Source organism: Gossypium arboreum, chromosome 9 (genome assembly GCF_025698485.1).
Source record: "Gossypium arboreum isolate Shixiya-1 chromosome 9, ASM2569848v2, whole genome shotgun sequence".
Taxonomy (NCBI): domain Eukaryota; kingdom Viridiplantae; phylum Streptophyta; class Magnoliopsida; order Malvales; family Malvaceae; genus Gossypium; species Gossypium arboreum.
Window position 1 is genome coordinate 4504817 of NC_069078.1, and position 26867 is coordinate 4531683.

General features: G+C 32.4%; 2 protein-coding genes across 2 annotated transcripts; both read left to right on the forward strand.

The window, feature by feature from the left end:
* Positions 1 to 23259: 23259 nt before the first annotated feature.
* Positions 23260 to 24828, forward strand: LOC128280750 (LRR receptor-like serine/threonine-protein kinase SIK1). The gene is made up of 3 exons (XM_053019096.1): positions 23260 to 24385; positions 24492 to 24510; positions 24597 to 24828. Exons 1-3 carry the CDS (start codon positions 23260 to 23262, stop codon positions 24826 to 24828), a joined length of 1377 nt encoding a protein of 458 aa, XP_052875056.1.
* Positions 24829 to 24832: 4 nt separating this feature from the next.
* Positions 24833 to 26259, forward strand: LOC108455048 (MDIS1-interacting receptor like kinase 2-like). Its single transcript, XM_017753662.2, has 2 exons — positions 24833 to 25612; positions 25712 to 26259. The coding sequence occupies exons 1-2, from the start codon at positions 24853 to 24855 to the stop codon at positions 26122 to 26124; spliced, it is 1173 nt and encodes a 390-aa protein (XP_017609151.2). The 5' UTR covers positions 24833 to 24852; the 3' UTR covers positions 26125 to 26259.
* Positions 26260 to 26867: the final 608 nt, after the last annotated feature.

The following is a 26867-nucleotide window of genomic DNA, read 5'->3' on the forward strand; positions in this document are numbered from 1 at the left end:
CTTCCTTAAAAATCGCAATTATGAGCCAACCGATTAGATTGCTTGAGTTTTGAGCTATGAAGCACCAACACAGGGAAAACCCCATCATACCAGTGTTGTACTAGTATCTGACATGGACACACTGCCGACATGGCTGGATACGTACCAGACACACCTCGATGCATGTCAAAAAAGGGGACATTGCTGTACTTTCTTTTGGCTTGAATTAGAAACCAAAAAAAAAAAAGCCATACACAAGGAGAACTTTAGTAAACCAATAAAAAGGAAAACTTTAGCATTTAATTGTGATAATTTATGGGACTTTTAACATACTTGTCCTCTTTGGAGTCATGGTACAGTTTCCTAGACCTTTGTGTATTCGCTTATACGAAGATGATGATGATGGAGACTTTGTAGATAAAGGTTTTGTAGAGAAGAAAGGCAGAGACAAAGGTAAAGGCGGTAAATGAGGAAGAAAAGAAGGGGTAAATGAGTGTCTCGCGTAAGAAACCAAAAAAAAAAAAAGTTAATGTACTTGTCTAGTTATAATGGGATAAGAAAGTCCAAAAAAATTAAAGTAGTATAAAAATAGAAGAAGTAAAGTATAATAAAAATATGTGAGACCCATTATAATAAGAATATATATATAATACTTGTCTAGTTAATGTATTTATTAGATTAAAATATTTTTAAAAATTAATTTTAATTATAAATTAATAAATATATGTGTGACCCAAATTTAGATTTGATATGACATGTTTTGTGTAATGAACTTGAAAAATGTATTACTATGTTTTGTCATATTTTATATAATGATAAATGAGTTTAATGGAAAAGAATTGATTATATATTAATGAAAAATATCAATATTTTCATTTACACTGAATATTTTTATTGCGTTCTCATTTTTTAAAATTACCATCTTATCATATCCGTATTGCGAATCTGTGTCCATGTTTCATAGGTTTGAGGGATTAGGATGTTTCTCAACAATCAGTACAATGAAAAGAAGGCTTAGGAGGAGGGGAAGGCTGACTGAAAACGCGGCTCGATTCACTGCGAAAAAACGAGATCGTAGGTTGAAAGTTTGAATTTTTTAGTATAGATTTCTGGAGTTTAGCAAGTGTTTTTGGTGAAACCAAGGTCTAAATCAGGTTTAAGGGGTCATGAACTATACGTGGGTGAAATCTGGCATCAAAAGGAGACTGATGCGGTTACTCACGGTGGCGAGCAATGGCCTGAGTCTTAGCTGTGTATGGTTTTTGAGTTTTCACAAATTGTCTGGTGGATGGGGGAAGAGATGAAGAGAAAGGAAAAAAAAAAAGAGATGAAATATTTTTTATTTTATAATTTTTTGAAGTTATTTAATTCTATAATATAAATTGGAAAAAAGAAAATAAAAAAAGGGGCCTCAACGGCTGCATCTTTGACAAATTGGCTCTTGTTCTAATTTTTTGAGTGTTTTAGCTTATTTTTGAGTCAATTTACTTGTTTTGATGATGAATTTTGCGGTTGTTCGGAATTCAATATCACTTGAAAATATTTGTTGTTTGATGAACTTGTGTACTAGCAGGGCGGATATATAGTTACAGAGACAAATTTATGGGTGTATCTTGAAAGCCAATTTTAGTGGGTACTGCCAAAGAACAAGTGAGAGAAGCAAGTACATGTACTGGATTTGAGGAGTCGAATATCAGCTTCGATGTGAATGACTTCTTTGATTTCTCCAATGTGGATACCCACAACTTTGAGTGGGCGAATAGATTTCTTAAAGTTGATGAGGGTTTTAAGTTTTAACTGAAACTTTATGGATGGAACCCCAAGAGCTTTTTGTTATTATTATTATTTTTTTATCTTGTATCATCATGATTCATGAATTTGATGCAGTCTCATGTTAATCTGTAAAACCTTGTTATCTATCCATGAATTTGGCTACATACGTGTTTTGTGTCGGCTATACGTCGTGGTTGCCGAAATAGTGAAACTGTAGCACAGACTTGTTATTAGTGTCAATACTGGACCAAAAAGCTGAATTTGTCCCTAGTTCTACCGTTGGATAATAGCAAAGAGACTTTTGAAGAAAGAAAGAAATAGGGGTCTCCTTTCTATTTAAAAATTTTATTTCAACTTTTCATTTAAGCATTTAGATCAAAAGCCAGAAAAACAAATTTATATATTTTTCTTAATTTTAGATCAAAAGCTTGAGAAAAGAAGTTTATATATTTTTCTTGAAGAGTATATATTCGATTTTATGCTATCTGCCTATATCATCAAGGCCGTTTTTAATATTTTTAGGGTCTTAAGCAAAACAATAAAATACTGATTTAGGTTCCTTAAAAGTTGGTAAAAATATTTTTGGAAAATGCTCAAAAAAATATTTAAGAAATTTGTTTTACCTTTAAAAGTTCAAAAAAGAAAAAAAAAATTAGGCCTCTTAAAAACTAGAAAACAATATTTGAGACTTTTTTTAACCTTAGGCCCTAGGAGGCCACACCTCCAGATGACCCCCAGGGCCAAGCCTGATATCATCTGTCAATAATTCCATTCAAGTCCAACAACATTTTTAACTTCGTAAAAAATTTTGTACAAGCAATAAATCAATTATACAAGTACAATGACCAGCAGTATGAATTAATCCTAGTATGTCCTTTATTGAGTGGAAATATTATAGGCCTTTATCAACCCATCTAGCATTTGTACAAGCAAAAAGTACCCAACAATAACAAAGTGCCTATAACAATATCAACCAACACCAAAATATTGCCTTTACCAAAAACAAAACAGTGGCTATACCAGCACAAACTCTGTACTAACACCAACCAAATCCAATATCCAATATCAAACTAACAAAATACCAAAGCTCTTCGCTTGCTTCTTTGCAACTGATTCTTGTGTACTTATAGGATCTCCACCAATTTGGCGTTTCTTATTTGGTGATTTCAACTTCACTAAAGAGCTTGCAGTTGATGTCTGACCTAACTGTGTTGTAATTGATCTCAATCCAGACTGAAAATTGTAAAATTATAACGAGGTAAGTAGTTATAAATTAGTAGAAATTGAAATATTACTAAACTAAAATTTACATAGAATGTCTGCTATCCAATTTTCATATTTGTGTAGAGGCCTAACCCAGTGACAGACCACCTTTGAGTTTTCATACTTGTGGAATGCTTAGTTGTGGAAGCTGACGTAACTTTTTTTAGTTGATTCTTCCTCTCCAATAAGCAAAAACAAATTGACATATTGTTAGATAAGCTTATATCTACTTAATATTAAAAAATATATATAGATTTGTAAATTACCGAAATATTTGCCGCTTCAACTTGGGAATATTCTAGGTCATTAATACTCTACAGCAAATAAAAAATGGCAACAATCGTCCACATGTCAATTTTAAATTGCAGCATATGAAATAAAAAAAAAAATCATACTCAAATCAACTTTAAATTTTAGATACATGTTGCGGACATCCTCGTTGGTTATGAAATTTGTTGAGACAAGATGAATACTGAGTGGCACTCGATTATGTTAATTGTAGATTGTAATTGAGATGGTAAAATATTTGTTTTGTTTTATTTCACAATTTAATAAAGAAAATTTTTAAAATTAATGTATTTTTTATTGAAGATAATACGATCCATTTATGGAAATCAATTCTTAGCATTTGAAGATTGGATCGGATTCGTGTGAATAAATTAAGTTCTTGAAATGTGGAGATTTGATCAAGATAGTGTTTCTAATTTTGGAAAGCATATCTTCAATTAATTACTTTGACAATTGTGATTGTATTAGCTATTCCCAATGGGTTACTTTGTAGTCACTTAGAGCCTATATTAGCAAGTTGAGATTAATACATGCTTTAAGACTTGTTTAGATTTTGTATGAAACATTATTGAGTGTATTCTAATCTGTTCATTGAGAAACTATATTTGTGACGGAGTGCAAACTGTTAGGGGAAAATTTGTAGGTGAGTATTCTAGTCTCTAGGTACAAATGTGAGGCCTTTATACTTGGAGAGTCATAAAGTGTGAATCACTTGTTGTATTTGTGAAGAAAGAGAGTAGAATTACTCATTGAGCTAGGCTCTGCAAATGAAGGGAAATCAAACTGCGTAAACAAACCTTAGTATTGTTTCTATTTTTGTTGGCAGTGTTTTCATAGTACCAAGCCGTAGTGGCCACTGCAGTGATTGCAGTCGTAAACCAACTAAAATTCTGAGTACGGCAAGTGCACCTATCAATTAATAGTATAGCAATAGTGAGCAAAGATATCATTCCCATGAGGACTAAAATTAGTAGTAATTACCGTCTTTCTATTATTTAACCTACAAATTAGAGTGATTGATTAAAACTAAAATTAACTAAATTAATTAACTAAAGAACATGACAAAGAACAAAACAATAAAATAAATGCTTAACAACCAAGAAGCGAGACAATACCTAGGAAATAATTCACCTAGACTTCATTTGTCATTATCAATCTAAATTACGCAATTTCTTCACTTAGTATCTTGATCTGTAAAAATCCCTAAATTATGCTAATATCTCTCTTCAAGACTAAGAGCAACTGACTCTTGGTTGATTAATTGAAATTTCGTTCTGATTAAAATCCCTATTGTCACATTAACTCAATTTATAGATCCCCCTATTAGATTTGATTCTAATCTGGTAGATTTATGTCGTCCAATTTTTAAGATTGCATGCAACTCTCCTCAACTATGCTAGATCTACTCTTAAATAGAGTCTATTCCTCCTCTAATTTAAGCACATCAAACATGGATTAATAGTTTAGAAATATTAAACCAAGAATTAAACACACATAAATGAGAATAAGATCTAAGTCTTTATTGTGTAAAAATAGAAATCAACTAACAGGATTCATCATAGGGTTCATCTCCCTTACGTATTTAGAAAACTAGTTCATGATCGCAAAATAAAAACATCCCAAAGACAGTATAATCACAAGAAATAAAGAAATTCATAATAAAATAAAATAAAAACAAAAGGAGATCTTCAATATTGATGGAAATCTGCTTTAAAATTGGCTTCAATGGTGTTTTTTGAGTTGTTTTCTTGAATATTTTATGACGACTCACTCCTCTCTTTTTATCTTTGTCATATATGGGTTTTAAAATGGCCAAAAAATTTAAAAAAAAAAACATTTTCCTGCAAGTTTGGAGTGCGATTCACGATTACCACACGGTCTGGCACATGGTTGTATGGCAGCCTATGTGAGTGCATATGTGGCTCCTGAAACTTGCTCTGATTGTCGCTTGTTTTTCACTCGTTTTGCTCCTAAATGCTCTCTTAAGTATAGAAACATGAATTTAAAGGATTAGGACCATAAAATTCACCATTTTAAATCAAATATTCTTCCAAAAACACATTAAGAATTAGGCTAAAACATGTTACCATTACAGCAAAACTGAATTTTAGCGGCATTTTTTTAGGCCTTTAGCGGCGTTTTTACAAGCGTCGCAAAAAATGCCGCTATAGATGGTGCCACTAAATTTTGCGGCGTTTATTTGAAAAAATGCCTCTAAAGGTTATAACCTTTAGCAACGCTTTTACCACAAACGCCGCTAAAGGTCATGGCCTTTAGCGGCGCTTTTCGCACAAACGCCGCTAAAGTTCATGAAATTTAAAAAAATATATATTAAAAAGATCATGAAAAATATAAAAAAATAAAATTCATTATCAAAATATTGAGAAGAATAATGTCCATGATTTAAATATAAAAATTTTCTATTAAAATTCATTATCAAATTAAAATAAAAATAAAAATATAGAATCAAAACTAAAATAAATAATAAAAATTAGATTAAATATAAATATAGAATCAAAATAATAAAGCACCAAACTTGTATACTGCCCACCATTATAAGTCACTAAAAGCAAGAAAAACAAAATGACTTAATTCATGGAATTCACGAATGTTAACATCAGACATGAGTTTAAAACTTTGCCTTCAGAAGGATGTTCAAAACCAAAATCCACAATAGATCAAAGCAGCTCCGGTTTCAGCAGAAAGTTTCTGAATCCTGAACTGTGAATTCCAACATACCCCCTACACCACATAAAAAAGAACATTGCTTTACACTAAAACTAGCAGATTATATTAGAACATTGATTACCTTAAAAATATTTATAAATTAAAATCAACTAAGGCTAAAATACCTGAGGAAGTGCTTTGACACAGCTGCGATAAGTATAAAGCACTGATGCCATCTCCTTTCCATCCTGGATAAGTGTGTTCTGCCATGCCATCAAATACAAGATCAGAGACTAAAACAAAACACTAAAAAGTTTATCAAAATTTTGCAATTAACTTTAGACTCTAACTAGCTTGGGCAAAAAATAAGTATTTATGCATATAAGCAAAAAGGAGAAAAAATAAAATAAATTGACATACAAGCTGATTGAGAGCTTTTGTGTCCTCTGTAAGAGCAGAAACGATAAGCAGAACTAATCATGATGTGATTCATATTTCTGTCCAACTTCATAGTGGAGAACTTGAAGAACTTCTCCATGCTATGTAGATTATGAAATTAGCCAACTCATCAGAAAGAAAAGAAAAACAAAATATACCCTCAGTGAACAAAATATAGAAAAAGGAGAAATTCAGCAACTTGATTACAAAGTGGTTCTAATTGCAAACTCTCCACTGTGATTCGCCTTTTGACCTTAACTTTGTTTACTCGACCAAGATTTTCAATATTGCAATGTTGCTCAAACATGATAAGCTATAAATACAAGTAATATTTTATTTGTCGTAACCATTTTTTTGAAAAACGGGAATCGACTTAGATTTTGAAAATGAAAACTAATAGAGGAGTCGCCAGCAATCCTTTTTGATGAGGTGTGATCAGGTCACCTCAAATTAATCATTTTAATAAAAGTTAAGATTTACTGAAACAATAATTTTTTGGTCTACGAAAAATCAAAAAATGAGTTCGAGAGTCGGTTACGCACGAGGAAGGGTTAGCACCCTCGATACGCCCAAAATTGGTACCTAGTTGATTAATTAGTGTCTTAGTGTCGAAGATTGAAAACTTGAAAGACTTTTGAAATACGATCCTTCTTTACAAAAAAGCTCAAGTGTTAAAGACCTTCTCGTCTCAAAATATGAAATGTCACATCCAGTAAGTTAGGACACGACATCTTGAATTTTCGAGAGCGAGCTTGCCTTTTATATAAAATTTGCGTGTTTTAATTTATTAAAAGGGTATTCGATTATTTAGAGTAAACGAGAGAAATTGAAACCCAGTAAGTTAGGGCACGTTTTCTCGAATTCTCAAACACCGAATATTGCCTTTATTTTAAAACAAATTCTTATTTCGAGGTGACAAAATGTCATACCCGATAAGTTAGGGCACAACACTTCGTATCTCCGAGAATAAGCATTTTTCAGAACTCGTATAGCGATTTAAAAGAGTATTCTGTTATTTAAGTTAAATGAGAAAGATCGAAGCCCAGTAAGTTAGGGCACGATTGTCTTGAATTACCAAATACGCCATATCACTTTTATGAAAGAATTATTTTAAGGCATCGAGTAAAAAACATAATGTGATTTATAGGATTATGTCGTTATTTAGATTAAACGAGAAAAACCGAAACCCAGTAAGTTAGGGCATAATTTTCTCGAATTGTCTAAATACGAAACTTGTTTTACTTTAGAAAACACAATTATATGCGTCGAGTAAAGGACCAACGTAATCATAATCACATGGTGAAATGAGAAACAAATCGTAACATTACCATGCATAATAATAATAACAAAGGTGATGATATAAACACAATAATAATGACGAATAACATAAACTTGCGATATATAGATACATATATGAATAAACGAATAAATATAATGAAATAATGATAATGAGAACAAAACAAAATAAAATGAAATAAATATGATGATAAATAAAATAACAAAGCAAATTGTAGTGTAAATTTGATTTTAAATCGAGGATAAGCAAATAAACATATGAGAAAATAAACAAACTTATAATAAAAAATGATAAAATAATAATAATGGTATAAATATAAATAAGTAATATATGAAACAAAATAATGATACAAAAAAATTTCAAAGTTCAAATTACATAAAAGTATAAACGAATGAATAATAAAATCAATGTATTATATAAAAACGCAAGTGTATAAAAGAGAAACCATAATAATAGTAGTAGTCATAATGAAAGTAAAAATAATACTAAATATAACAATAGTGATATTAGTAATAAAAAGTAATAGCTATAAAAATAAAATATGAACCATGACAATAAAGAATAATAGTAGTAATAATAATAATGAAAATAAGAGTAATATTAATAGTACATTAAAATACAATTGTAAAATAATGACAATAGTAGTAATAATATATGGGTGATACATAATAGAAAGAATACAAAAATATAGTAATAATAATAAACAATAACGTATATGTGTGAACAATAATGGTAGTACAAAAAAGAAGTAATGATAATAATAATAGGAGTAATAATAATATAATGATAATAAACAATAATAAAAGGAACAAAAATAATAGTAATAAAAATATTTAATAATAGTAATAATAACAATAATATAAATAATAATATATACATAAAAATAATAATAGTTAGAAATAAAAATAATGGAAGTAGTAATAACAATGGTAATAGTAATAAAGATAACAGAAGAAAAATAATACTAATAATAATAATAATAATAATAATAATAATAATATATCGAAAATAATAAGAAAAAGGACTAAATTAAACCTGAAGTAAAAGTTCGGGGCCAATTCGGAATAAAAATACAAAGGAAATGACCAATCTGGGCGCGCGGATAACAAGGGAGGACCGAAATGGGAAATATCCCATCCTTCCAAAACGCACAGCACCAAGGGGGGTCGAATTGAAAGCCAAAATAACTTACAGGGCAAAATTAGGAATAATGAAAAGTTTAATTTCAAAATAATAAAAAGCGGAAGGACTAAATACGCAATTAGCCCTTCCATAAAAAAAGCGCGAATCCTCAACTGGAGCGGGTCGCCCCCCCAAAACGACGCCGTTTTGGGCATTTGGGGGGCCTAGCAAAACAGTGCCGTTTAGCAGCCCCTATTTAAACCCCAATATTTTTTAATTCCTTCATTTTAACCCCCCTTTAAAAAAAAAGATTTGCTCTCAACTCTCTCTCCCCCTTTGAATTCGGCTTAGCTCCGGTCAGTACCCAGGCGCCGGACCGACGCTGTCTGCCGTCTTCGTCGCCGTCGCCAGCCACCGTGCACGGTGGCCGGAATTTAAAAAAGGTATTATTTTTTTATATTTTTATATCTAAATATATATATACTATTTTTGAAAGAAAAAAAAATATGTTTATATGTATAAAAAAATGAAAATAAAAAGGGAAAAGAAATAAAAATCTTAAGGCGTTTGAATATTTTCTTCTTCAATACTCGCTGTTTTTTTTTATTCAGATTTGTTTGAAAACCTTTTACTTTTACATTCTTCTCTTTTTTTGTATAAAAAAAACCCTTTTTTGTCCAAAATACAATCGTTTCCTCTCCTCTCCTATTACATTGAGATTGTGGCTTCATATATCCTTTTACAACTTGTTCTTTTTTTAATTTATTTGTCTTTTCCGTTGCAGGCAAGTGGGACAAGTGGAGGTGCTGCCATGGCAGCTGGTGGCAGAGGTTAGGGGCGGCACTAGGGTCATGGGGCTAGGGTTTTTTGTTTAGATTTTTTAATGTATTGGGCTAGGTTTTTTTTTGGGGGATTTTGGGTCTAATTGGGTTTTGGGGTTATTTGGGTAGGTAATTTTTTTGGTTTAAGTTGAGCCAAAATTGGGCCTCAACATTATTAATATAACTAAATTATAATATTAAAATTAAAATACTAAATAACATTTTAATTTGAAAACAGCTCCTGCTTTAACCTTTTCTAATCCCTTAATTATAGCTTGCATTTCTTCTGCTAAAGCTTTTAATTGTATCTGCAGGGACCCAAGCCTTCAAACTAAACATAGTGTTACCAAGCTACAAACTCAAATGTAAAAATACTAATGAAAACCTTAGTTGCAGCTTCAAGGCTAACAAAATCGAGGTGAAAATCTAATAGAGCTGGTTTCTTGGCAGCTAGGACCTAGCCACAATAAAAACACAGTTCAGACTTGATTGAAATCAACCATTTCTGTTCGTATCAGAAACAAATCTCCAGTAGCAAAGTAACATATAAACTGGGTGCAATACATAATCGAGGCAGATCTTACAAGAAACAGAATTATCTTTAATTAAACAAAAAGAGAAAAAAAAATAGTAACCAGACCTTGCAAAGATAGTGCATTAGCGTCATCCTGCTGGTAGAAGCACGTGTATCTTTGAGCTTTAGAAGACTGTCTAACTTAAACCCAACAACAGCACCTGTATAGCAGGAATGATTTGAAACCTCGTATTAAAGGAACATACAGCAGTTGAATAATTTTCACTTCCTCAAATCTGAATAGTTGATCAGCATTAAATGCATAAAAAAACATGACACCTGGGACAAGTGGCTTTGGCAAAAAAAGAAAAAAAGAAAATGCAAAACAAAGGAACTAATAGCATAACAAGGGACAAAAAATTGATTGACACTACTATTATCTAAAAATTCAAAATGAAAGACATAAATGTAGAAGTTCGACATTAAAGGACATAAATGCCAATGTTAAAGAAACTGGACCACAGGTTAAACCAGTTGGTTTGTTTGTTTCTTATTTTACTTTTTATGTTTAAACATTAATTTAATGTAAAATAAATAGTTAATATAATTAATAGTTAACAGTAATATGCATTTACCTTAATGGCATGGTCTTTAATTTAAGAAAAAGGGCAAAAAAATAATTGATTTTTTACTTGTTCAATAAATAACTAGTTTTTGATCGGTTTGAATATTACCCAATTCTTAGATAATGCAAGGACTGGACAGGCCAACCTTAATTGGTTTTAGTAATACATTACATGTGGTTTAGCTAGCAATATTTTCTCTGCATAATCTTTTTACAAGCTGCAATTGTAGCATCAAAGACTGAAGCCAAAAGGAGAAATTGAATGTCACTTACCCCTTGCAGTTCCTTGGTTCATTGTATTTCCTAGATAGAGAATTTTCTTCATGAGATCCTTCAATTTAAGGGAATTTCGTACCTATATAACCAATACAAAAGTTGTAAGATAAGAACGAATAAACACTGCCGTCATCAACAACATTAATGATATACCTCATTACATGCAGAATATTGGAACCCGCCCATTTGTTTGAAAAGTCAAAATGGGTGGGCACCGAAAGTAGAAAGTAATATTGGTTGGCAAGTTGGGTTAAAAGTTGGCATGGGATAATTGCAATTTTGGTCCCTAATTGTATAGGGACATTGCAAGTTGATCCTTGAACCTCAACTATAAATAGGCCTAACCATTTCTTACTTTCTTCATCCCATAATTGCCATTCTCTACTTAAGGCATTATTCTCTCTCTATTTGTAAATTTCACTTGTAATTTTGGAGTGAAATATATTTGGTAGTGCCCGAGGACGAGGCAAAATTTTTGAACCTCGTTAAAATTTCGTGTTCTTTATTATTTATTTTACATATTTTGTGAATGTGATTGTAGTGATTTATTGTGCTATTAAATTACGATAGAGGGATATTCTGGCTAGGAAAGACTTGGTATTTAAGTGATCTTCGTAATCTACCTCTCTTTCTTGGGAATTGAACTTAGTGTGATTTTTCAGTACAATATTTTTTCTCTTTCACACGCTTCTGCACAACAATTGGTACCGGAGCCAGATTCGTACTTGGGGAATACGACCGTTTACAATACTATTCACGTATACGGCACTATTCCCGTATACGGCACTATTCACGTATACGGTAGTTGGGAGTGAGGAGAAAAATGGCAGCAGCATCGTCATCAGCAAGGACTACTGTGACAAATGCAAAATTTGAAGTAGAGAAATTTGGCGGTACCAATAATTTTGGTATGTGGCAATGTGAGATCCTGGATGTCTTATGTCAGCAAGAGCTAGATATAGCCCTTGAAGAAAAACCTGACAAGATGGATGACAAGGAGTGGGCCAAGATCAATAGACAGGCATGTGGTACAATCCGCCTATGTTTGGCCAAAGAGCAGAAGTACTCTGTCATGAGGGAGACATCAGCGAAGAAGTTATAGGATACACTGGAAGAAAAGTTTCTAACGAAAAGTCTTGAAAATAGGCTTTATATGAAAAAAACTTTATCGATTCACGTATGCACCGGTATGTCGATGAATGACCATGTGAACTCATTCAATAAAATTTTAGCAGACTTGCTAAATTTGGATGAGAAATTTGAAGATGAAGACAAGGCATTATTGTTGTTGAATTCCCTTCCTGATGAATATGATCATCTTACCACCACATTGCTTCATGAGAAGGACACGATCACATTTGATGCAGTCTGTAATGTGTTGTATAGATCTGAGACTCGAAAGAAAGATAAAAGAGATCACAGAGATACAACTGCAGAAGTCTTAATGATGAAGAGGTCGTTCACACAAAGAACAAATCTGGTAGAAGGGGAAAGTCCAAAAGGAGACCCGCCAAAGATGAATGTGCCTTTTGCCGTGAAAAAGGGCATTGGAAAAAGAATTGTCCTAAGCTACAAAAGGGCAAGGCTATTTCTAATGCATGTGTAGCAGAGCATGATGAGGAGTCAGACTTTAGCTTGGTTGGCATGGCAATGGCATGTCAAACGGATGAGTGGATTTTAGATTCAGGATGTACTTACCATATGTGTCCTAATAAGGACTGGTTTTCTAGTCTTAAAGAGCTAGAAGGTGGAATTGTTCTTATGGGCAATGATAGTGCTTGTAAGACAATGGGAGTAGGTACAGTCCAATTGAAGAATCATGACGGCTCAATCCAAGTCTTGACAGATGTTCGCTACGTACTTAGCCTGAAGAAAAATCTCATCTCATTAGGGGCCCTAGAATCTAAAGGGCTCACAATCACTTTGAGAGATAGATTACTAAAAGTAGTAGCTAGGCAATTAACGGTGATGAAAGGCACAAGAAGAAATAACTTGTACTTTTTAAATGGATATACAGTTATTGGATCAACATCAACAGTTTCTACAAAAGATGTAGATTCAGAGGCTACCAGATTATGGCATATGCGATTGGGATATGCTGGTGAAAAAGCTTTGTAGACATTGGCGAAGCAAGGCTTGTTGAAAGGTGCAAATTCTTGCAAAATGGAATTCTGTGAACATTATGTTCTGGGCAAGCAGAAGAGGGTAAAATTTGGTCCAGCAATTCACAATACGAAAGGAAATTCTGGACTACGTTCACAGTGATGTGTGGAGACCTACCAAAGTAGCTTCTTTGGGAGGTATGCACTATTTTGTTACTTTTGTTGATGATTATTCAAGAAAAGTATGGGTGTATCTAATGAAAAGAAAAAGTGAAGTTTTGGATGCATTTCTAAAATGGAAGAAGATGGTGGAGACTCAGACTGGTCGAAAGGTCAAACGACTTTGATCAGATAATGGTACTGAGTACAAAAACGATCCATTTCTACAAGTATGCCAAGATGAGGGCATTGTGCGATACTTCACTGTTCGGGATACACCACAGCAGAATGGGGTGGCAGAACGCATGAATTGAACTATACTGGAGAAAGTTCGATGTATGTTGTCCAATACTGGATTGGGAAAAGAATTTTGGGCTGAGGCAGTTACATATGCGTGCCATCTAATTAACCGTTTGCCATCAGGTGCAATAAATGGAAAAACTCTTATGGAAATGTGGACTGGTAAATCTACTACTGATTATGATTCTTTACATGTATTTGGTTCCACTGCATATTATCATGTAAAAGAATCTAAGTTAGACCCAAGAGCAAAGAAAGTATTATTCTTGGGTATAACTGATGGAGTAAAAGGATACCGTCTCTGGTGTCCTAATACAAGGAAAATTGTTTTCAGTAGAGATGTGACTTTTGATGAATCAACCATGTTGAAGTACAAGGATTCACAAAAGGATGACAAAACCAGTAGTACTTTGCAGCAGGTGGAGCTTGAAAAGGTTAACGAAAATCCAGCTAATATTGAAGGGACAAATGATGAAGAGGTTCCTACCCAAGAACCTCTACAGCAACAAGATTCAATTGCATATAGAAGGCCAAGAAGAGAGATTCGTAAGCCTGCTCGCTTTGATGATATAGTGGCCTATGCACTTCCAATTGCAGATGATGATGTTCCTTCTACTTACATAGAAGCAATAACTAACCCTGATGGTGTAAAGTGGAAGCAAGCAATGAATGAAGAATGCAGTCTCTTCATAAAAATAAGACCTGGGAGTTGGTGACACTACCCAAGGGAAAGAAGGCAATTGGATCCAAATGGGTATATGCAAAGAAGGAAGGATTTCCTGATAAAAATGAAATTCGATACAAGGCTAGATTGGTAGCAAAGGGTTACACTCAGAAAGAAGGAATAGACTACAATAAGTGTTTTCTCCAGTTGTAAAGCATTCGTCTATTCGGATTTTGCTAGCCTTAGTTGCGCAATATGATCTTGAACTAGTTCAGCTTGATGTGAAGACTGCGTTTTTACACGGTAATTTGGAAGAGGAAATTTATATGACTCAGCCAGATGGATTCAAGGTTGCTGGAAAAGAAAATTGGGTTTGCAAACTGACAAAGTTGCTTTATGGATTGAAGCAATCTCCGAGGCAGTGGTACAAGCGATTTGATCAGTTCATGAAAGGGCAGAGGTACACAAGAAGCAAATTTGATCATTGTGTGTATTTTCAGAAGCTACAAGAAGGAACTTTCATATACTTGCTCTTATATGTTGATGATATGCTAATAGCATCTACGAGCAAAATTGAGATTGAAAGATTGAAGACTCAACTCAATCTCGAGTTTGAGATGAAAGATCTAGGAGAAGCTAAAAAGATTCTCGGCATGGAAATATGGAGAGATAGAGCTCATGATAGAGTTAGCTTGTCTCAGAAGCAGTATTTGAATAAGGTACTACAGCAGTTTGGCATGAACGAGCAGACAAAACCTGTAAGTACCCCGTTGGCTTCTCATTTCAAGCTTTCTGCACAACTATCTCCTTCGATGAATACGGAACGAGAATACATGTTGCAAGTTCCGTATTCTAATTCAGTGGGTAGCTTGATGTATGCAATGGTGTGTACAAGACCCGACATTTCACAGGCAGTTAGTATAGTGAGCAGGTATATGCATAATCTCGAAAAGGACATTGGCAAGTCGTGAAATGGATTCTACGGTATATTCGTAAGATCGTAGATGTTGGATTCTTGTTCAAGCAGGATAATACACTTGGTAAAGGTGTTATTGGGTACGTTGATTCTGACTATGCCGGTGATTTAGACAAGCAAAGATCAACCACCGGTTATGTGTTTACACTTGCTGGAGGACCAATAAGTTGGAAGTCTACATTACGATCTCTGATTGCATTGTCAACCACAGAAGCCGAGTACATGGCTGTAACAGAGGCTGTAAAGGAGGCTATTTGGTTACAAGGTATGGCTAAAACCTTGGGGTTGGTCCAGGAGCATATTAACGTGTATTGTGATAATCAAAGTGCTATTCATTTAGCAAAGAATCAAGTTTATCATTCACGTACAAAGCATATTGACGTACGCTTCCACTTTGTGCGGGAAATTATTGATGAGGGGAAAATTTGTCTTCAGAAGATCAAGACTGCAGATAATCCCGCAGATATGATGACCAATGTGGTAACAGTAACCAAGTTTGAACATTGTTTGAACTTGATTAATATCCTGCAAGTTTAACAGTTGAAGAAGGCACTATCAAGTATTGTTGTCAAAGGCAGAAAGAATTGTGTGAAGATAAGATTATCCTAATCAAATCTTCAAGGTGGAGATTATTGGAACCCACCCATTTGTTTGAAAAGTCAAAATGGGTGGGCACCGAAAGTAGAAAGTAATATTGGTTGGCAAGTTGGGTTAAAAGTTGGCATGGGATAATTGTAATTTTGGTCCCTAATTGTATAGGGACATTGCAAGTTGATCCTTGAACCTCAACTATAAATAGGCCTAACCATTTCTTACTTTCTTCATCCCATAATTGCCATTCTCTACTTAAGGCATTATTCTCTCTCTATTTGTAAATTTCACTTGTAATTTTGGAGTGAAATATATTTGGTAGTGCTCGAGGACGTAGGCAAAATTTGTTGAACCTCGTTAAAATTCTGGTGTTCTTTATTATTTATTTTGCATATTTTGTGAATGTGATTGTAGTGATTTATTGTGCTATTAAATTACGATAGAGGGATATTCTGGCTAGGAAAGACTTGGTATTTAAGTGATCTTCGTGATCTACCTCTCTTTCCTGGGAATTGAACTTAGTGTGATTTTTCAGTACAATATTTTTTCTCTTTCACACGCTACCACACAACATAGAATTTACAGTATTTAAGCTCCTTTTAAATTCACAAACCTGCAGGTGGTAAAAAAATGAAAGAATAGAGGATAAACAAGTGATTCAATAAAAGAAAAAGGAGAAACAAGAAGGAGATTAATTATTGAATAATATTGTAAATTTATCAAATCAGATTTACTATGGAGATACCTGCAAACCTGAGTTCGAAACTGAATCTTGAAACAAAACACTTTTAGTTTTGACTCTACTCGTGGCACTTTCATCAGCTCCAAAAAGTACTAAACATGAAAAATCAAAAACTTGTTCAGGTTTAGAAGTTTTTACAAAGATGGATCAAATGAAAGATGTTATTGGAGAAGCATCCAGGAACTAAATGTTTTAGTTAGAGCTTCTTCATAAAAGCGAATGCTAGAGAATTGTTATCTTACATTTGCTACAATGCTATATGATAAATCATTGCTCTCCAGAACTTCAACTATCTTCTTAATGTTGAGTAAGAATAATACAGAGAGAAGATGCTATAGCCCTCCAATGGTTCTTTCCCTGCACGCCACCTTGCCTTCATCATGCACTACTTTCAAACATTTATATAACATACTACCATAAAACCTAACTTTATTAATTACCAACCTCCACTTAAAATCACAATTGGAGGCCTTTCCATCCATTAAAAGTGGAGAATGTCTTAGCTCAACTTCAAGGTAGTGAGCTTAGCAATTATTGTTATAAATAGATTCTTCAAAACCTTCCTTCTTTTTTTTTTTTGTATAGCAGGTCAATGACTGCTCAAAAAAGTTGGATCTATTAATAAAATAATGCTATAAGGGAAACTATCAAGAATATGTTCTTCACCATTCCTTTAATGAAGATGACGATATAATTGGAAAATATGGAAACCAGAAGTTTGCTCAATATCTAATCCAAACAACATTTTTTCGAGCAGTGCTCATTGCGAGGAAAGCGTCTTCCAGTAATTTTTCCCATCTTCCAACAAGTCTCTATTGCCTAGTCTTTTATTGAACATTTCAAAAGAACAATTAACAGTGGCTACAAGTACTAAAATGTTAGAAGGATCAAATTATAATTGAAAACATGGCATGTTTGTAGCACAAAAAAGTAAAAGATGATAGAACATGTGAAGGCAGTCAATATCTAGGTCTGGCAAAACCCGGCAAGTCCAATGTTTCAAATATATCATTATCTCTACCGTGGCAAGTGGTTAAAGTCTTACTTGAACTTGCAAACTAAAACTCTATTCAATTTGGGGAATTTGAGATGCCGGATGAGAAACACTTCACATCTGTACAGAGGTGTGAAAACTTCCAAATCTTAAAATAATAAGAAAATGTTATGCAACAACTTAAAAAAGCCTCGACTTATTGCTCTTTAATCTTTCTTTATTGGGACCCTAATGCACCTTGGCATCAGAAACTAGTTCACAAAGCAAATATGACTGGTCATAGCTCATGCCTAAAGCTTCCCAACTTCTAACCAGTAAGGGGAAAAAAGGAACTTTCAAGTGCAGAAAACTTTAGCTAACATTGGAAATCTAGCACTAACACACTTTATTGCTCCGACTATTCATTTTTCTAGAAGTATCCGTGTTTGATGCATATCCAGACATGAGCATGAGGATATAATCCTCCAAGAATCCTCAAAATACATAGAAAAAACTTAAAAAAAAAATTCTAAAACATAAAACATAAAACCTAACTTACTGTGCATAGAATACTGGATGAAGTTCTGCAAGAAATTCCTTCTTTCCACAAGGAATTACTCCACAACTTCCTTTTCCCTTTATCTTCTTCACCCGTGTAATACCCATCACCCCAGAGTAATCGTGGGCACCTTCGATAAGAGCTTGGAGACGCTGCTGTTAGAGAGTTTCTTTATTGAAAAGGGCAACAGAGGGGTGAGGTTGGGGTTGTTTTGAGGATATTGATTTTAGGGGAAAAAATTAGGGGTTTTAGTGTCAGGCATGAGAAAAAAGAAAACATTTCAGAAAGGAAAAGGACACCTTTTAAGTTAAACAATTATGTTTTTTCAAAAAACGCCGCTAACCCCTTAAATTTCTAATTAAATTTTACTTAAAACACATCATATTTATAAATACTTAACGTAAATTTACTTAAACCTAATGATATTGTTTTAATTTTTTTATAAATATATACATGCATGTTATTTTCATTTGATATTTATTAATTTTTAAATATAAACAAGTTAAATATTTTTAATTATTATTATTTTTCTATTAGTCATTGAATTATATGTAAGTTGTGAATTTAGTCATTTTACTTTAATTTTGTTATTTTTAGTCATTGTAATTTTGAAAATTTGAAATTGTAGTATTAATTAAATGGTAGCTATTAGATTCATTAAGTTTTGCTATTTCTAAAATCTAATGTAACAAACATATTACTCACAAAAAGCCGTTATGGATTTAACGGTTGTCATTTGTGTCAAAATTAAAATTTCAAAATTGAAAAGTATAGGGATGAAGAATGATCTAATTGGATAACATGAACTCAACCTACAACTTTACGCACAATACCAAGACTAATAGTAGAATTTAACCAAACATATACAATTGCTATCATTTGAGTGATCATGACTAAAATTTTAAAATTTGAAAAGTACAAAAGATAAAATTGATCGATTTGAAAAATACAGGGACTAAAACTAATCAAATTAAAATATAAGGACTAAATTTTAAGTTTAAATTTCACTTAAATAAATTAAGTGTAGAGGAATTAATTTGAATTGAATTATTTTAATATATCAAAATATTTTTAGATTAAATCTTAAACCATTTAATATATATATAAATTTTATCTATTATCTCTTAAATAATTTAAACTATAATCATAAGTTTAATATATTCAAATTAATATTATCTCTTTTACAATTATATAAGAAATCGTTTAATATATAAATTAAAAATACTAATTAATTTAAACCCTAAACCTTTTAACCCCTGTCCCATAAATACTAAACCCTTAACCCTTAACCCCAAACCCTTACACCTTAAACTCTAACCCTAACCCTTAAACCCTAAATCATAATCCCTAAACCCATAATTCATCATAAACCTTCAAATACTAGTTAACTCCTAAACCTTAAACCCTAAACCATACATCTTAAACTATTGTTAACTCATAAACCTTAAACCTTAAACCATATATCTTAAACCATAAACCTTAAACTATAATGATAATTAATTAAACCTTAAACCATATATCTTAAACCATAAACCTTAAACTATAATGATAATTAATTCAATATTTTAAATTCAATACTATCTCTTTTACGATTATATAAGAAAATATTTAATATATTGCATAACCATAAATTTTAATAATTATTGTTTTAGGGTTATAGATTAGTGTTTATGATTTTTTTGGGTTTAGGGGTTATATGACTTTTAGCGGCGTTTTACCAAAAGCGCCGCTAATGCTCTAGTTTTTAGCGGCGTTTTACCAAAAGCGCCGCTAATGCTCTGGTTTTTAGTGGCGTTTCAACAAAAGCACCGCTAATGCTCTAGTTTTTAGCGGCGTTTTACCAAAAACGCCACTATTGCTCTGTGTTTTACAATTTTTGCGGCGTTTTTTGATAAAACGCCGCTAAAGCCCTATTTTCCTGTAGTGTACTTTTGACATTTATCATGCAGTCTAGCATTTTTGTCGCATTTGCCATTTTAACTAAACAAGCAACTTAAGGTAGCACTGTATCAACAGTAACAAATTCTAAAATTTTAAATTATTAATATGAATGATAAGATAAATTTATAATTTTGACCATATAATTATTATAATGAAGTAATATAACTTAGTTAAATTTATGTAGCACTTTTAGATTAAAGTAAAATTTGCTATTAATCCTTGTATTTTAAAAAAGTTGTGGATTTAATCTTATACTTTAATTTGGTCATTTTAGTCCCTATACTTTTCAAATTTTAAAATTCAATTCTCACCAAATGATAACGATTAAAATCATTAAGTTAAGTTATGCTATTTCCAAAATTTGATGCAGTGAGCATATTATCTAATAAGTGCTAAAAGTCATATATTTTAACATCATTCTTAATGCATTTTTGGGTGATTATTCATGTTTCTATATTTAGAAGAGTATTTGAGAGCAAAAGGAGCCAAAAACATGTGAAAAACGAGAGAAAACTGGAAAATTGAAGCAAGGTACAAGGACCACATAGGTTGACCCCTTCCATACGGCCGTGTGAGTGACAGGGCCTGCCACACGACCATGTGGCAGGTCGTGTCAATTTCGCAAAATAGCACTTCAAACAGTGAAAAAACACAATTTTTAGGTTTTTCAGTCATTCTAGTACGTATATATGTAAAACATATGAAGATAAGAGTAAGCTGTCATAAAATATTCAAGAAAACAACTCGAAAAATACCATTGAAATCGATTATGAAACAAATTTCCATCAAGATTGAAGATTCCCAATTGATTTCTCAGGAGATTATCATGAGTTTCTTTGTTCCTTTCAATTATACTGTGTTTTGGATGTTTTTATTTGCAATCATGAACTAATTTTCTAAATACCTAGGGAGATGAACCCTATGATAGATTCTAGGTGAACCCTATGATGGATTCTATCTTTTGATTTTTATTTTATGTAATAAATACTTAGATCTTGTTCTCAATTGCATATGCTTAATTCTTGGTTAAATATTTCTAGGCTATTAATCCATGTTTGATGTGCTTAAATCAGAGGATGAATAGACCCTGTTTAAGAGTAGATCTAGCATAATTGAGTGGAGTTGCATGCAATCCTAGAAATAGGACACTATAAATCTATCGAATTAGAGTCAAATCTAATAGAGGAATCCATAAATCGAGTTAATGCAATAATAGGGGTTCTAATTAGAAATAAATTTCATTTAATCAACCTATAGTCAGTTGCTCTTATTCTTGAAGAGAGATATTAATATAATTTAGGGATTTCTACAGATCAAGATACTAAGTGAAGAAATTGCATAACTTAGATTTTGTAATGACAGATGAAATCTAGGTGAATTTTTTCTTGGGTATTGTTTTGCTTCTTGGTTGTTTACTCGATTAGTTTCCTGATTTGTTCTTTTTCGTGTTCTTTAGTTAATTTAATTAGCTAGTTTTAGTTTTTAATCAATCACTTGAATTTATCGGTTAAATAATAGAAAACGATAATTACTAGTATTTTTAGTCTTCATGGGAATGATATCTTTGCTCACCATAGCTATACTATCAATTGATAGATGCATTTGTCTTAGTCAAATTTTTAGTTGGTTTATGATTGCAACCATTATCATATATGTAATATCATGTTAGTTGATTATTACCACGTATTGCTCACTAAAAATCCAGTTGATGGATTAATGATTGTTATTAGTGTAAAAACTGAAATTTCAAAACTTTAAAAGTATAGAGACTTAGAATAACCCAATTGGAGAATATAAAATAAATCTAAAACTATACATATAGTACATGACTAGTAATTGAATTTAACTAAACAAATTTAACTGCTATTGTTTGGGTTAGGACTAAAATTTCAAAATTCTAAAAGCACAAAGACTAAAATTAGTTAATTCATAAAGTACCAAAAATTTCTTTTAGGAAGTGGGTGACTCTTCGTCAGCTTCTTAATCTATTTCTATTTTGAGAGTATTTCAGAATAATAAATGATTTCAGAAGTCAGTTTAGACCCATGTTGTTATAAGTTTTATATATTTTTTTTTGTTTTTCATTATTTAATAAGTATTTACTAAACTATTAGTAAGTTTACTTTTTGATCACTGAACTTCAAAAAGTTACAAAACAGTGATATCCAACACTGGCCATCAGATTGACTTGGATCTGATGTATGTTCTTCTACTCTTTGATGGGTACTGACCCTTCGTACCGATCGTCAAATTCTCGCTTGGAGCTGCTAGCCGAACATTTAAAAAAAAAAACTTAACAGTTTGGTGACTTATATAAAAAAATTAGAAAATTAGAATAGTTCAATGACTTAAATTAAAACTTTCGAATAATTTAGTGACCATTTTGTAACATTTTGAATTTGAATAACTAAAATGTAAACTTACTAATAATTTAATGACCTTGAATATAGTTTATCCTAAAATTTAATATTTCTAACTTTAAACAAAACATTAATCAAATATATAATATAAAAAGAAATTATTTGATACTTCATTAAATATTAAATATTCACCCTAATATAAATATAACTTCATTAAAATGACAATAAAGAGAACACCATTAATTTATCTGAAGGCCCCCTTTTTGGGTCTTGATTTAATATGGTCAGATAAGAAATTTCGTACATAAAACCTCAACTATGTGAGAATTCGAGTCATAATCTTGCGGAAAATTCAACACCTAATGGAAAAGATGGAACCGTCATTGTCATGGGATCAACATCTATGACAATTTATAATCATGTTAGTATATCTGAGTAATAATTTTGTTAATTAATTACTACTTCTTTTATTATCCACAATTTTGCTAATCAAATTTTAAATTAGCACTTAGTACATCCGCACTATCTTTTAACATCATGCAGTTTTGAATTCAAATTAAACTGATTTTTTTTCCAAAAAAAAAAAAACTCAAGCAATTGCAAAGACTTTTAACAATTGCAACATACAGAATTCCAATGAAAAAGAAAAATCATTCCGCGTGAAGAGGTAAGTTTGGAACACATTTTTATATGTTCCATGACATCAGCTGGCCCTACAACAATGGCAACAAGACCTATAATGAATTTCCTTAAATTCTTGGGTTTGGAAACTATAACATATATGCTACTACTGAACCTTTAGCAGATAATTAAGCTTAGCAAATTAAACATGTCCTCATCTTTAACCATTTCCGTTATTTTAGGTGTATTATGGGCTACCATCCTTCTTTCCTTTGCTACAACCATGTTGGCAGCAGATCAATCATCATATGAGTCCGAAGCTAAAGTGTTGATAAAGAGTGGTTGGTGGAGTAGCTATAGCAATGATACTCCACAACATTGCAAGTGGGCTGGAATATCATGTAACAGTGCTGGAAGCATCACCAAAATTAACATTTCTGATGTGCCCAATATTGAGGTTGGAGATAGATTTGGGAAATTGAATTTCTCTTCATTTCCAAATCTTGTCCTTCTTGATCTTAGTGATCGTCCACTTGATGGAAATATCCCGCATCAGATAGGTGATCTATCCGCATTGAAGTACCTTAACTTGTCCAATTGTGGTTTATCCGGTGAGTTACCTCCTTCTCTAGGAAACCTAAGCCGATTAGAGTACCTTGACATTTCCTATAATTATAATATTAACGGTTCCATCCCTCCACAACTAGGAAATCTAGTGAACCTTGTCAGTTTAAACTTGAGTGCCAACAGTCTTACTGGGAAGATTCCTTCAGAATTAGGATTTTTATCAAATTTGGTTTATTTGGATCTTTATAGCAACAAGCTTTTTGGTCCAATACCATTTACTCTGTACCAGTTGACGGATTTGCAACATCTGTACATTGATGATAACTACCTTGAAGGATCAATCTCTAAAAGTATCGAAAATTTCAAGAAAATAAGCTTTTTAAGCATCTCTAATAATAGATTTACTGGTCATATTCCTCTAGCTTTGTGTCGTTTGCCCACTTTGGAAGAAATCTATCTTGACCAAAATCAAATAAGTGGTTTAGTCCCTTCTTGCATTGGTAGTTTATCAAATTTAACTTCATTAGAGCTCCACCAAAATAAATTGAATGGTTCAATCCCTTCTTGTCTTGGTAGTTTATCAAAGATGCAGTACTTGAGCCTTAGTTTTAATCTATTCAAAGGTCCTATTCCCCAAGGACTTTGTAATTTAGCAAATTTAACTTTATTAGACCTCTCCCAAAACAATTTAAATGGTCCAATCCCTTCTTGTATTGGTAGTTTATCAAAAATGCAGTACTTAGGCTTTGGTTCTAATCTATTAAAAGGTTCTATTCCCCAAGAACTTTGTAATTTAGTAAATTTAACTTTATTACACGTCTCCCAAAACAATTTAAGTGGTCCAATCCTTCTTGTATTGGTAATTAATTGAAGCTGCGGATCTTGAGCCTTGGTTCTAATCTATTAAAAGGTCCTATTCCCTAAGAAATTTGTAATTTAGAAAATTTAACTTCATTGTACCTCTCCCAAAAAATTGAGTGATGCAATCCCATCTTGTATTGACAATTTATCCAATTTGTATAACTTAGAACTTGATTCAAATCTATTAAAAGGTCCTAGCCCTGAAGAAATTGGTAGGCTTTTTCCCCTATCAAATTTAAACCTCAGCTTCAACCAACTCTCAGGTAGTGTCCCTATCTTGTCTGCCACTAAACTTCGCATTATCGATGCTGGAAATAACTGTAACAAGATTTCTTCCAATCCATTTTAAGGCAATAGTGGTTTATCACCATATATGCGTCCTTCTCGAGAAACCAACAAAGTCAAAAGCAGTAGAATTCTTTACTATATCAAAATATTCCTCCCTATTACCATCTTATCCGCATTCACCATTTTGGGATGTTTTCTATTTTCACGGTTTAAGCTCAAGAATAATCGTGTCGGTATACAAACAACGAAGAATGGGGATTTGTGTTCCATATGGAACTATGATGGAAAGATAGCATACGAGGATATTGTCGCAGCAACAAAGGATTTCGACTTTCGATATTGTATTGGAGTTGGTGGCTATGGAAGTGTTTACAGAGCAAAACTCCCTTGTGGTAAAGTAGTTGCTTTGAAAAAACTTCATCATTTAGAAGCCGAGAATCCAACTTTTGACAAGAGTTTCAAGAATGAGATCAAGTTTCTAACGGAAATACGACATCGAAACATAGTGAAGCTTCATGGGTTTTGTCTACACCGACGATCTATGTTTTTGATCTACGAATACATGGAAAAAGGGAGTTTGTTCTGCAACTTAAGAGATGAAGTGGAAGCTGTGGAAATGGATTGGACAAAAAGAGTGAAGATCATCAAAGGCATAGCACATGCTTTGTCTTACTTGCATTATGATTGCAACCCTCCAATAGTTCATCGAGACATATCAAGTAACAATGTCCTTTTAAACTCGAGCTTTGAGGCCTTTGTAGCCGACTTTGGAACAGCTAAAATGCTAGATCTTGACTCATCCAATCAGACCATTATTGTGGGCACATGTGGATATGTAGCTCCAGGTGATTTTCTTTGCTTCATTTACTGATATTTTCTTTTGAATTTATAAACTTAATTTAATATATAATTGGTTTTCCTTTTATTTGGTTTTCCATATGCAGAACTTGCCTATTCAATGGTTGTTACCGAAAAATGTGATGTTTATAGTTTTGGAATAGTGACATTGGAAACATTAATGGGAAAACATCCTGAAGAAGTGTTACCATGGTTGTCATCACCAACTTATTTGGTAAATATTAAGCTGATTGATGTGTTAGACAACCGTTTACCACTTCCGATATGCCAACTAGTTGCACAAAATCTTGTTCACATTGCTACACTAGCATTCGCTTGCTTAAATCCACAACCGAAGTCTCGACCAACAATGAAAGAAGTGTGTGAAGAGTTTCTTTGTGACCAAAAATCCTTGGGAATTCCTCTTCGGATGATCTCTTTGTTACAACTTGTGAACCGTGAAATCCATATTGGAGGCAAAACTGAACATTATGATGTTCAAAGTCCATGCGCTTGTTAGATACTGTTTATCGTGCTGTCATGATTTGTTTCTAAACTAGCTTTTGTGTTATATATGATGTAATGAATTGTAATGTTGAATACACTTGTTTATTTGGTGGCTATGGAAGAAATAAATTCTGCAATTTGATTCAAATCTGCATACATCATCAAGTTTTTCCTTCTTTCAAACAACATAAAGATAATAATAAAATAAAAGTAACAATAAAAATAAATTCTCGAGAAGAAGGATATTTGATATGATTTTTTGCAAATTTGAACTAGCATATTTGACCCAGAAAAGAAATTGTGATTGTAATTGTTTTGTGACCTCAGAAGAAAAATTATTACGTGTAACACCCTATATCCGACCTAGACATTACGATAGGATCATAGAGGTTACATCGCACTTGTAAAGGAAACAAATGTTTATTTTCAAAGAAAACCAATTTTCCACAAAAAGAAAAGTCAATTTGAATAGCTCTTTGAAAATCGTAGCAATTTCTGAAACCATAGTTTAAAATAGTTTTACTAAAATCAAATCCAATTTACTTAAAATGTTTGCGAGATAACACACTTTAGAGAATCCATTAATCATGCAGAGGAAAACCTTATAGCATAATGATTCCAAAGTCATGGTTCATTTTTATTATCTTACAGTAAGCGTCATTTAAAAATTGGAAACATTTGCGTTGTAAATCAAAGTATTCTAACGATCTAAGAAAAACTTAAAATGTCTGTAAAACCCAAAAGAAAATTCTGAAA